Below are 12,783 nucleotides of genomic sequence, written 5' to 3' on the forward strand. Positions count from 1 at the left end.
TAGTCGAAACTTTTGTGTCATCATGAATTCTGTCGAAGAATTTTAATCTTAAAATATATAAAACGATAATTATGCCTGTTGTGTATGGTTGCAAAACGTGGTCGCTTACCTTGAGGGAAGAACGCAGACTGAAAGTATTTAAAAATAAAATCTTGAGGCGAATATTCGAATCCAAGAGGGACGAGAATGGCGAAAACTTCATAACGAGGAAGTGCGTAATTTATACCGTTTGCCTAACATCGGTAGAAATATTAAGTCTAGGAGGCTCAGATAGGCAGGTCATGTAGCCAGAATGGAAGGAAATATGAACGCTCTCAAAGTTTTAACTGGAATCCCAATCGGGAAAAGATCATTAGGAAGACTAAGACGCAGATGGGAGAACAATATTAAGATAGATCTCGCAGAAGTAGGAATACAAAGTAGAAACTAGATCCAGTTGGCTAAAGAGAGAAGTCAGTGAAGAGCTTTTGCGAATGTAGCATTGCACTTTCGGGTTCCATAGAACATAGTGTTAGTTAGTTAGCTACTGTAAAATGCTTTTATTTTGTAATTTCGCGTATCCACTTTCTGCTTTGCGGGAAATTGAGAACTTTCACAAAAATTATCGTATCGCAGTTAGTGTCTGATGAAAACAACGTTAAGTTCTCGAAACCGTTACACTGTACTTTAGTTTTAATAAATAAGTGTATATTATCTGGTTAGAAGTGTTAATTATTCCTTTCGTAAAAAGGGGGTTAAATTTAGGGAACGTAGGATGAATCATCATCCTATCGTTGTCCGATTTCAACCTTAAGAAATGAGGATTATTCATAAACCTCAAAGAAATTGCATGTCATATTTCCGTAAAAAAATGGAATTTTAACACAGATACAACTTTGCCCATCCTCGTTATAAAGCAAAAACATATTAATCTGTGAGTAACTGATATTTAAATTTCAAGTTATGGATTACATAAACATCTAGGGGGAAATAGTTAAGATATCATCAATCCTTATTATAAACTCAAGACATCTCATTTACGCTAATTCCCGATAGATCATAGGCTAATATTTGTCGCTGGCTGCACTGCTTCCTACTGACGCCAGATGATGTCACTAGCATGCAGCCAGTTTGCAAACGAGCCGAAGGCTTGGGGGAACAACTTACTTTGTTAAGTTTAGAGCACATAATATGTGAGTCTTAGTTAAAAATGTCATTCTTTTTTATCAAAGTTATTGTGACAGATATGTTCTGTTGTATCTAATTGTAGAAACTCGTTTCAGTTTGCCTTAATTGAGCTAAGATCTGGTTTATTATTATAAACATATTTTTGAGCGTTATTGTGAAAATCTGCTGGGAGCTTACCTTGAGGTTGAAGATAACGTATAGCGGAGCGCTCACATTGGGTGGGATTCTTAGTCGATATAGTCACTAAAAACACGTGTTACTTGCACTAGATTCCACGTAGCAAGAGGAACAGCCGCGACAGAGAAGCGGTATATCCAACTTAAGTACGAAAATATTACTTGCCCCACAAGATATACTTTACTTCACGGATACGCCTCGTATGTAGATTTTGACTACAAGGTATGTCCGAGAGAATTTGCGGACCTGTAGGCGAAAGAATCTCAGGGTTAAAAGTATATAGATCTTAAGAATTAGCATACTATTTTATCTATTTCAACCCACAGCTCAATGTAACGTCGGCTGATTTTGAATGAAAAGTAACAGATACATATGTTTTTTTTTTTTTTTCCAAGAAAAAAGTCGTGATGTCATTTTCAAACCTGAGTAAAATGTTACTTAATTTGCAGATAGGAAAAGCACTAAGGAGGAAGAAAATGGTATTGAATGTGGTTCTTAAGTAAAGAATTAAGAAAAGTCTCATAAATTTTGGATATTCGGAGCAGAAACATGACACTAAGCAAGAGAACAAGAATGACTAGAAGCGTTTGAAATTTGAATATGGCAAAGAACAAAGAAAATTAACTATTTATAAGGAGATGAAAAAGTATAGCTAAGGAAATAAGGGAAAATGATCGGATTAGGATACTAGATGATCAATTGAGGAAATGACCCAGTTTTTCTTATAGTACACTGTGCGTTCAATAAATTCCGGGACTATCTCGAAATTAAACACTTGACGACGTCAGAAAAAAAATATTACCACGTTAGTTTCTTACATACATCCCTTCACGTGCTACACGTTCGCAAGACCGGTCATAGAGGTGATATAACACCCTAGAAAAGTCGTCCATTGGCAGGCTTTTCAGTACCGCTGTCACATTCACTTGAATCGTCGCAACATTTTTTAAACGCTTTTCCTTGAAGGCAGATTTGAATTTACGGAAGAGCATGAGGGACCAAATTTTGCGAATATGGGGATGTTCAAGGAATGTGATCCTTGTTTTGGCCCAAAACTGACGCACAACAAAACTGATGTGAGCCGGCGCAAAATGTGTCCATATGTGTTCTGCATCATGCTGTATGTTTCAGTCGCGGTTTTACCGCATTTAACACAAAACTTGATTGCAGCATGTTGTTCTCAACACTAACAACAAATAAAGAATGTAACGACGGTGCTGAATAGCATTCCAGTGGAAGACTGTCTTCGGGCGTTTCAGAGTTTCTACGATTGGTCCCGCGAACGTGTGGCACGGAAAGGGATGTATGTAGAAAACTAACGTGGTAATATTTTTTTTGGCATCATTAAGTATTTAATTTCGAGGTATTCCTGGATGTTACTAAATGCACTGTGCATATGCTTTACAGGTACGAATACAGTGAGATTTGAAGGGTAAAAATTGCGAGATTGGACCGGAAATCGAACCTGAGTTACCTGTCACCATGTTGATACGCTAATCACTACGCTACTCAATTTGCGTCCCGACCAACCACCCATGATAATTAGAATACTGAATATTGTGAAGTATGCAATATGTGTGGTGGAAGAAAAAGGTAATTAATTAATTAAAGAAACAATAGGATGCACATTACCTAATTAAAAATAGTCCTCTTCCTTAAGTATCCAGCAAAATATTCTTGCGATCTATTTCGGAGCACTCCTCACTTCGTCGGAACAGCAGAAGACTCCCTGATACAGAAATGACATGGTATATGTAATTCTTTCCTTATCCATCCTATAAACCGAACTTTGCGGAATAAACTTAGAAGATTGTTTTTTTCTTTCTTCCTAATTTTTGTGAAACAAAGATCTATTGATATGTACTGCTCCTATTCGCTCATAAAACACTCAATTAATGTTTTAAACTATGAGATACCAAAAATAGACAACACTAAATTATATGTAGAAAAACTGACATTGGAGCGATGAGACCAGTAGGTCGCCAACTGCTTTTTTAAAAAATCCGAAAGTGTTTAATTCTACAGAACTATTTATGATATTGTTTATTCTATCAATTCTTATCACGTAGCAACGCACACTAAAGTATGTAGAAAACACATTATTATCAGTTTTCCCATTATCTGTCTATGTGTTATCTATTTTTGTGTTTCATAGTTTGAAATATTAATTGAGTGTCTGGTGATTCTAAACGAACAGAAGCAATACGTCGGCAGGTTTTTGTTTCACAGTCTTTTAAGTTTATTCTATCACAGTTGGTTTATAGGATGGTAAGGAGAAAACCGCATACACCTTTTCATTTATGTAGAAGGGAGTCGTATTTTGCTGCACGAACAAAGAAGTGCTCCAAACAGTTCACAAGAATATATTTTGCCGGGTGCTTGAAGTGAGACAACTGTTTCTTTAACAGGGAATGAACATTGTTGGTGGACAATATTAAAGAAGATAATTATTGAAAAAGAGATTAGCAGGAGATATTAGTCTTGACAAGTGATCTGTTACTGATGACAGAATAATATCTTGTACGATGAGTGTGATCGTGATTGTACATTTGACATAACATGCATATAAAAATTGTAGTTAAACTTTAATTCATACAGTTCGAAGAATGTAACTAAAACAATATAAGTTTATGTATTTAAAAAAACCGAATATAACGTTACCTTCGTTATTACGCAAACATTTTTTTTCAACAAAATATAGTTAACCCGGTTATATAACGATAGTTAACCCGGCAGCATTGACGCCTGTTAGTGTGACTTGAGCACTGGCGCCTACTCTCAGACTCATTTGTTAAGTTTTAAATCTTTACCTGAAATTTTTGTTTAAATTTTTTGTTCAGAATTTTATTTTGTATAATACATATTAAACAGGTATATTGCGAATTTCAATACAAATGTTACATTTTAATGTATCTTTGAAAAAATTGAAGAGTTATAAAAAATATTGTAGAATTACAATTATTATTTAGTAAAAAGTTCAAAAGTTTCAATATGTTATCACAAAGTAATAAATCATGTTCAAAAATGTCCATTGAAAAATAAAATTTTCAGTTTAAACCCAATCAGAACCAACGGCCAGCTACTAGTAACAGGCTACAAAAACAGGTGGCATGGGTCTGTGAGACTTGGGGACAGTGCCGCCAGGTTAATTGTCTTTTCCGTTGAGGTAATCAATATCAATTTTAAGGTTGTTTATTCACAAAAACGCCCCATTTGTCTTATTCAATATTGTTTCATTTATTTGAACAGATGGTTGTGGACACGTTATTCTTGTGTATGTGTGAGGATGTCAACTTGAGAGAAAACGATGCAGACAAAGGCTACTATAAAGAAAATATAGTGACTAGCTTGCAGAGTATGACCAGGAGTCACCAAAGGAGAAAGCGCTCAAAGGAAAGTGACCATGTGCCCGAGGAAGCAATACCAATTAATGGGTGAAAAGTACAATTTTTATGCTTGTGATAATTTTATACACATATATTTATAACGTTATATGTAATATATGGCAGCATTTAATGCATTACTATTAAATGTAGTCATCCATTGTGTGGATAACTTATTGGCAGAACCTTTCTAGTACATTGCTTTGATCTCTGTATTTTTATTTTTTTAATCAGTCAATTTTAAACGAAGAGTGTGAAGTGATGCGTATTTTGATCTCCAAGTGATCCATACCTGATTCGTTTTTTATTTTCTTATTTTTACCATTGTCCAGATATCTACATATGTTATTGGTGGATGATTTTTGTGGTCAGTAAGTCAGTATAACCAGTAGATACTATGTTAACAGATCTTTCGATAAAATCCAGTTATTTAAACTGCTATTAAACTCGCAGGCAAGATAATACAACTGTATAGATGAAAGGTATGCCAATGGAACGGTATAAGTATTGATTTGATAACGGCATACTGTTAGCACTTTGATCCGGTCTATACTGATATGACTGGTGAGTGAACAGGCAAAGTAACAGTCAATCATCATATTATTGCACCGTTACTTCAGTTCACCGTCGAAAGTAGATCTAGGTGATACTAACGATGCAATGATTTAATCAACTATGATATTGCGAACGGCCTAAGAAATATGGTATTTGAACCATAATGTGTGATTCTTCCAATTATAAATGCAAAACCTTTTACGCACGTATAAAATGGATTTTTTTCTTGAGTTTGCGTGTTTAATTCATCAAAGTCGATTTTTATTCCCTATATTGTGTTTGCTTGAAATTTCCGCAATCTTCTGAGCAAATGTAATTTTAAATTGCAGGTAAGCATGAAATTTGCTTCATTTTATTTAATCTATCTACTTATTCTTAAGTGACTCAAATCTACACCTTACTTATGGCAATTAAGTAGAGAGACATTCAACTGCACATACGTTTTCGTATTTGAAGTTAAACAAATAATCTTAATTGTTTTGTACTTTTGGTGTGGATTTGAGGCATTTAAAAATATGATGAGTTAAATAAGAGTAGGAAATTTTGCAGTCACCTGCAGTTTGAAGTTTCTTATGCTCAGAAGAATGCAAAAATTTCATGCAAACAAATATAGGGAGAACAAATTAATTCCGGAAAAAAAAATGCACACACAACCCCAAGGTTTCATTATGTACATATGCAGAATATATGAACGTTCTGCATATATGTACATATTATGACGTCACTTTGTGGTGGACAAACACCGTGTTCGTGGGTTTCCTCGTGGTTTTCTCGTTTCGTCCCACTTTCTCCATTCCACCATTTCATTCATTTCTTATCATCCGTCTCCTTTAGCCTAGCCGGCATAACCGTGGGACGTAGAACTTAAAAGATTTCATTTCATTTCATTTACATATTATGACGTCTTATGCTGCCTAACAAGAGAAATTTTCAATTTATTTGCCAAGCAACTATAATATGTTTGAAAGGCTGTAAGAAACTGATAGAAGATTTTTTAAAAAAAGTAACGAAATATGTAATCAAACCTTATGTGTCCATTACTGCATCTCAGTCTCACTTGTATGGACGGAAAGTGCCAATACTAGGAAGGTTCTTCGCATAAAAGAGTACAAGACAGCTTGTTCCTATTACACATATTTTTTTTTTTAAAATACCTGTAGAAATATAGTACGAATTTAATGTTCGAAGATAAAGCAAATACCATATATAATACTTCTTGTTATACGGTTAGGTTAAATTTTTATTTTAGATGTTTTATTACAAGCATGTGTAATAAAGTAGTGTCCAGAATTAAATATGAATATTTGAAAATTGATATAAAGGATTTTCAGAATTATTGTGCACCTAGTGCCATTTTAACTCATAACATTCCCTTAAACGTGTGTTTAAGTTAGTTGTAGTTATGCAATCCTTTCTTCTTTTATTTGTATATGTGTTTCAGATTTTCTTGATTCTAATTATTATAAATGAAATATAATTTTAGTTCGATGTAACAATTTAATTGTAGTTTGGTGAGAAAAATAATGGAGATTCATGTTTATTGTTTTCTAAAGTTATGTTGGAAGGCTTAAGCTTTTAGAGGTTGCTAATGTGTCATATTTTATTTGTTAGAATAAAATTATTCTTGCTTGATTGATAGTTGGTGATAAGAGCTTCCAGATAGACAATTATTTGTTGTACTTTTTTTGTGTGTGTGTGTTTGTTTGTTTATGAGGAAATGTATGTTTCCTGCAGGGTTGAAAAAAGCAGTAAATATTTTTTTTAATGTTATCGTAATTAAAAGACGAAAGACTTGCGAAATTTGTGTTTATAAATTCAGAAGCTGCATATACACTTGTTAAGTAGAGGCGGAATGTCTTGTATGTTTCGTATTATATATAGTATAAGAGATCTTATTGAAGCTAAGCACAAGTTATAACAGTTCTTGAATATTTTTATATTGATAAATATTACATGAAACAAAGTATATTTTATATATATAAAAAACTAAATAAAGTAAATTCAAAGTAGCGAGGTTTTAAATCTTAAATATAAGGATTCAAATATTCAATTATGTGGTGCAGTTTATCATTGTTCATTAAACAGAGAATGTTTTAAGTCTAATATGTTTTAAAATTAATAAATTTTAATATTCTGATCTTTGTACCTAATTAAGCATAAAGAGAAAAAAATATTAGATTTCTATTACTTAGATCTATTACGAATATATGTATATCACGTACTCCGTCCTATTGACAATTAATCAGGGAGTATACATAATTCATTATATAAGCAAAATGTGTGACTAAATGAAAAATAGAGAAAATATTTGTTTAGTAACTACTGCGTAGAGCTATTTCGAAAATATTTTCCTAATTGGTTAATCGTTTATTACAGCTTTTTATGTGATGTGATAATCGACCATTTGTTATTCAGGTTTAATTATGTTAATATTTTACTAATTTATATGTATGTATAGAAAGAGTGCAGCTATTGATTTCTATCGTAATTTGAAGTTTGTATCGAGTTTTCTGTACTAAGTAAAGAAATTACGTATTCAGCTTTATTGTTGATCATCCTAAGCTTATACTTTTTTGTTGTCGGAACAAACTTTGTGGTATTTTTTATGTTAATGGTCCATTTTCGTTCTCTATGGGATAATAACCTATCAAAGAAATAATTTCAGCGAAGACAGCTTATAAATTTGGAAAAAAAAAAAAGAAAGAAGCTGAGGGACTTCATCTAACGAAATAAAAAAAATATATTTACGTGATTATTTTGATTATTTCATGTATATAATCTATAACGATAATTGAACGGCCAAATATCCTATATGCAAAATTCTGAGATCGATCCATAGCGGTGACTTGAGGCTCGAATTTCACGGAAGACCCATTTTAAAAAGTCTCTCTCTCATATATCTATAGAATACTGAAACCTTCGATTAATATTGGATCACCAAACGTAATGTAGAGAAGAGTGAAAATAGTGCAGAAAAGGCAGATAGATACTCGATATTTTTCTGTACCGCCGTATTAAATCCAATATGATAAAATAGACAGACAGCAATTCCATAAAAGGGTATGGATTAACAGGCTAGGATGCTTTTTTTCTTTTCTTTTGGTCAATTTTCTCTTTCAGTTTACCTCCTTTCCTTTGTGTTAGCCGTAATTCAGTAATAATAGAGTCTAAGGACTCTTACTTTCATATGTAGAGGGTTTCTTTAAGGCCATACACCTATACTTCTTTTACAGTGCATCCGTGTTGAAAGTGCTCTAACTTCAAAACGGAAGTAGATTTAAGAAAAAAAATAGTTTTTCCCGGTTTTGAAAAAAAAAAATTAGAAACGAACTATTGTCAACAAAGGAAAAAAACCCACTTGTCTCAAACTTTTTCTTTTTTCAAAATGACTGCATTATCCATAAATTAATACTGACAGTGCTATAGGGGGTACGGTGGCTCAATGGTAGAGCATTCACTTCAGCGTGTCCGTGGGTTTTCTTGTTTCCTTACAAGCTGAAAGATTCAGTTTTAATTTTGAAAGTGCTCTTTTCTTTTTCATTATTTCTCTCTCCTCTCTCTCTCTCTCTCATTACAGAAAAAAAAAATCTTATTTTCTTACATAGTATCTGATTCTGAAGATATAAAGAAACAAAGTTGACGTATTCCATTTTAAAAATTTACTTTCGCCACTTCCTTTTTATGTATTAAAGAAACAAAGTTAACATATTCCATTTTAAAAATTTACTTTCGTCGCTTCCTTTTTCTGCATTTTAGGAGTGGACCATGTAGATGGCACCCACCAGAATGCTTCTCATGTTTTTCTCCATTTTTTTCTCTGTCTAATGATGCGTTTTAGCGAGTTTTCATTATTTTCTTTAACGGGAAGCTCCTACTATTCATGAGCGGTATTGATTCAGAAGCTTGCACCTCAGAAGGATGAAAAATACACACCTTTTGCGTTAATTTGTATGGCTATTACAAGAGCTTTCAAGAGAAGTATGCTGAAGTGGGTTTTAGCAGCATGGTCTAGGCACAAACGATAATTTTCAAATATCTACTCTGGATTCACTTTATATACTGTACTAACCGGCATACGAGATTGACTCTGTTTTTTGTATTTAATTTTGAGGAAAAAAAAAGAACTTTTATTGCATATTATAATTTTTAATATATAGTGACATTTTAGTAAGGAACATATGTGAATTACTAATGCTTAACTAAATGTAGAATTGCACACACATCTGGAAATATCTGTAATGCATATGTATCCAGAGATAAACATGTATGTACTGTAAAACGGTGTATAGAACGATTGAGCTGTAAATAACTGGAATACTGTTATACACGATAAGCAAGGAAGGAAGGTATCAAACACAAAATCGATAAAACTTATTAAAAGAACCCAATTCTCTGTATCACTCCATTATACAAATTCCATTTTCGGACTTCTTCTCAAAGCAGAAAGCGTCTTATACGTCGGCAAATGAAGTAAATGATGAATAGAGAGAACAAGAGAGGAAATAGAGTACAGTATATATTAAATTCTGACAACCCAAGTACCGTATTTTTCAATTACTTTGTGCATGTCTTTTGTGACATGAAACGAGTATTTGCACCAAATTTTATATAAGTTACATAGGCAGCTTGAATACAAGAATTAAAACACTTGAATTGCTTCCAAAGCTACCAGATATGTACTTCTTTAATTAAAAATGGGATATTATTAGATTTCTGATGCTCGTTAAAAACATATTAGAAGGGCGGAAATAACTTGCAAACCATTTTTGTATACACTACAATACTGAAAGAACATGTATGTTAATTTATATTTTTGTTGTGCGCATAGTAAGCTGATTTGACGTTTCCATTATGATTCAGGGTCATAGTCCAGTAATTAAAAACTAAACAGAAAAAGAAAGTTAAACGAAGAGGGGTTTGAAATAGATTTTAAATTTGTATGTTTCAAAGTATTTCATTTGAAAAAAATAATACAGTCTGACAGCATTTGTTAAAGATTGATTGGACTATAAATTAAAAGAAGATAGAAAAAGAACTATTTTGAGATAGTCTGCAAGTACATAGTAACACACAATCACGTACAAAAACTCACAAGCGTTAATATCAAGGTAGGTCATAAAGTAGTGTGGTATATTATTATAATTTTATTGTTTGCTTAATTTTAGTTCGTTCATAAAATCATATGTTTTTTAAGAAAATATGCATATGAAAGGCACAAAGAGCACAAGCTTTGTTACGTAAAATCTGTCGAGTATGAATGGAAGTATTTTATATCTTGATGTATGGACGTAGACTGGGTAAAGCATATTGTACTCAGAAAATATATCTGTAGAAAAATAATAAATATATCTAATTTCAATTTTTCTTGTCAACTTAACATAATTTTACAAACATAACATTGATATATATTATTTTCTTATTTAACATTGTCATGTAAGCGTAAAAACAGAACTATCTGGGGTTAGAAATATACATGAAGATTCCATACATAAATGTTAAATGTGTCAATATTATAATAGTCAGTCAATATTAACAGACGAAAATCATATTCACGAAGAAAATTAAATGTCGACTAAAAGCAGGGAATTCGTGGGGTTATTTTTCAGTTCAAAATCTCTTGTCGTCGCGAATTCTGTCGAGGAATTTGAAGCTTAAAATATATAAAACGATAATCATGCCTGTAGTTTTGTATGGTTGCGAAACATGGTCGCTTACTCTGAAGGAAGAATATAGACATGAAAGTATTTGAGAACAAGATACTGAGACGAATATTCGGACCCAAGAGAAACGGGAATGGAGAATGGCGGAAACTTCATAACGAGGAACTACATAATTATACGGTTTACCAAACTTTGTTAGGATCATCAAGTCTAGGAGGCTTAGGTGGGCAGGTCATGTAGCTAGAATGGAAGAAAGTATAAACGCTTTCAGAGTCTTGGCTGGAAAACCAATCGGAAAACGACCATTAGGAAGATCTAGGCGCAGATGGGAGGACAATATTAAGATGGATCTCACAGAGATAGGAATACAAAGTTGAAACTGGATGCAGTTAGCTAAGGATAGAAGTCAGTGGAGAGCTTTTGTGAACGCGGTATTGAACCTCCGGGTTCCGTAGGCCATAGAGTTAGTTAGTTAGTTAGTCAATCATAACAAAAGGCGGAAATATTTGTTGAAAATGTGAAATATTGCATTACTGTTTGCCAGAGCACATTTCGTAAAGGAATTGTGGATATTTGATCCTTTTGTTAAGAAAACATGGAGTTATTTTTTATATACTTGTATTGATGAAATATATATAGTAATCCATCTGTATTGATGAACTGTTCAGCAATCCATCTTAGTTACCGATATTTACTTTTTTTTTTTTTTAATTATTGCAGATTGTACAGTAAAACATGTGCTTAACGGCACTCCTAGGGTTGCATACTTTATTTCCGTTGTGGATGCCACTATAGCTTGTTGAACCACATAGCTTAACATTGATGGCATTAACTATGGAGTATGTGAACCATTGTTGGTTGGTTGATTTGGAGTTTAGCGTTCCATTCAGCACGGAGTCTAAAGTTCAATCTATATGAGACGTGAACCACATGGTTTAACGTGTGATCCGAACCACATGAGCTTTCTCCAGGAATCAAACGCGGTCTCCCATGCCGCCAAAAAGAATTTCTAAAACCACAGGGAGCGAATAGCAGGCAAAAAAAAAAAAAAAACTGCCTAATATTTTTAATTGGAATTACATTTTAATAAGAGAAAGGAAAGAGGAAACAGGTTGAAAACATAAGGCTCATAGAGCTTCACCTGACAAAATATGCTTTTTACCCTCCAACTGTTTTGTTTGCAAGTACTTTTATGGTAGCGTATTGTTGTAAAATGCTTCCATTCCTTTAAAAAAAAAAAAAAATCCGAATAAGCAAAAATACTGCGTTTGGAACGCACAAAATATGTTTAGTTATGGAGGATAAAATTTTCAGCATTGAGTAGCCTCCATTTAAATATGTTTAACAGCATGGAAGTATCATGACACTTCATGATATTTGTTTCTTCATTGAGTAGATTTCATTGACAAAATCTCCCGTTACATTCAGGTTTCACTATTTTAAATTTGTTCTTTATATGCGATGTTGATTTTTTTCTATAGTAATAAGAGCAGTTTTTATGTAGTATACATTATATTGTATTTTAAATAGGGTGTGCTCTACAATTACTTTCGTGTAAATTCTGCTTCGTTGAAGGGTTCTCGAATTGTAAAATGTGATATAAGAATTTAAAGCTAATACTTAGAAAAGTAATCAGCCTTAACTAATCAATCTCCAAAATCTGTAGCTTTAATATTACAATAACCAAAATCTGTACAATTTTTGTTCTGTCGCGAGTCTGTCAATGTTACGTAAAATTAAATTCACATATTCGCTACAAAATTTACAACAACAAAAAGTTCTATAAGAAGTTAAACAGCCTGTATCTTTCGGTATGTCTCCTATTACTAAAGTTGACCATT

General features: G+C 32.8%; 1 protein-coding gene across 2 annotated transcripts in view; it reads left to right on the plus strand.

Moving 5' to 3' along the window:
* The window catches only part of Ctl1 (choline transporter-like protein 1), a 74,352-nt gene extending 64,935 nt beyond the window's left edge, over nucleotides 1-9,417 (plus strand). The window contains exon 16 of one of the 2 annotated variants that reach the window (XM_081742966.1): nucleotides 4,594-4,721. Coding sequence is in view for 1 of the 2 variants with exons in the window: in XM_081742965.1 (XP_081599091.1) it covers nucleotides 4,594-4,782 (189 nt within the window). In the remaining variant the exon portion in view is untranslated. Of the gene's footprint in view, nucleotides 1-4,593 lie in introns of both variants that reach the window. The other variant, XM_081742965.1, reaches the window with a different exon arrangement.
* The last annotated feature ends 3,366 nt before the right edge of the window (nucleotides 9,418-12,783 follow it).

The sequence above is a fragment of the Thermobia domestica genome, chromosome 16 (genome assembly GCF_964235325.1).
Source record: "Thermobia domestica chromosome 16, izTheDome1.hap1.1, whole genome shotgun sequence".
NCBI lineage: Eukaryota > Metazoa > Arthropoda > Insecta > Zygentoma > Lepismatidae > Thermobia > Thermobia domestica.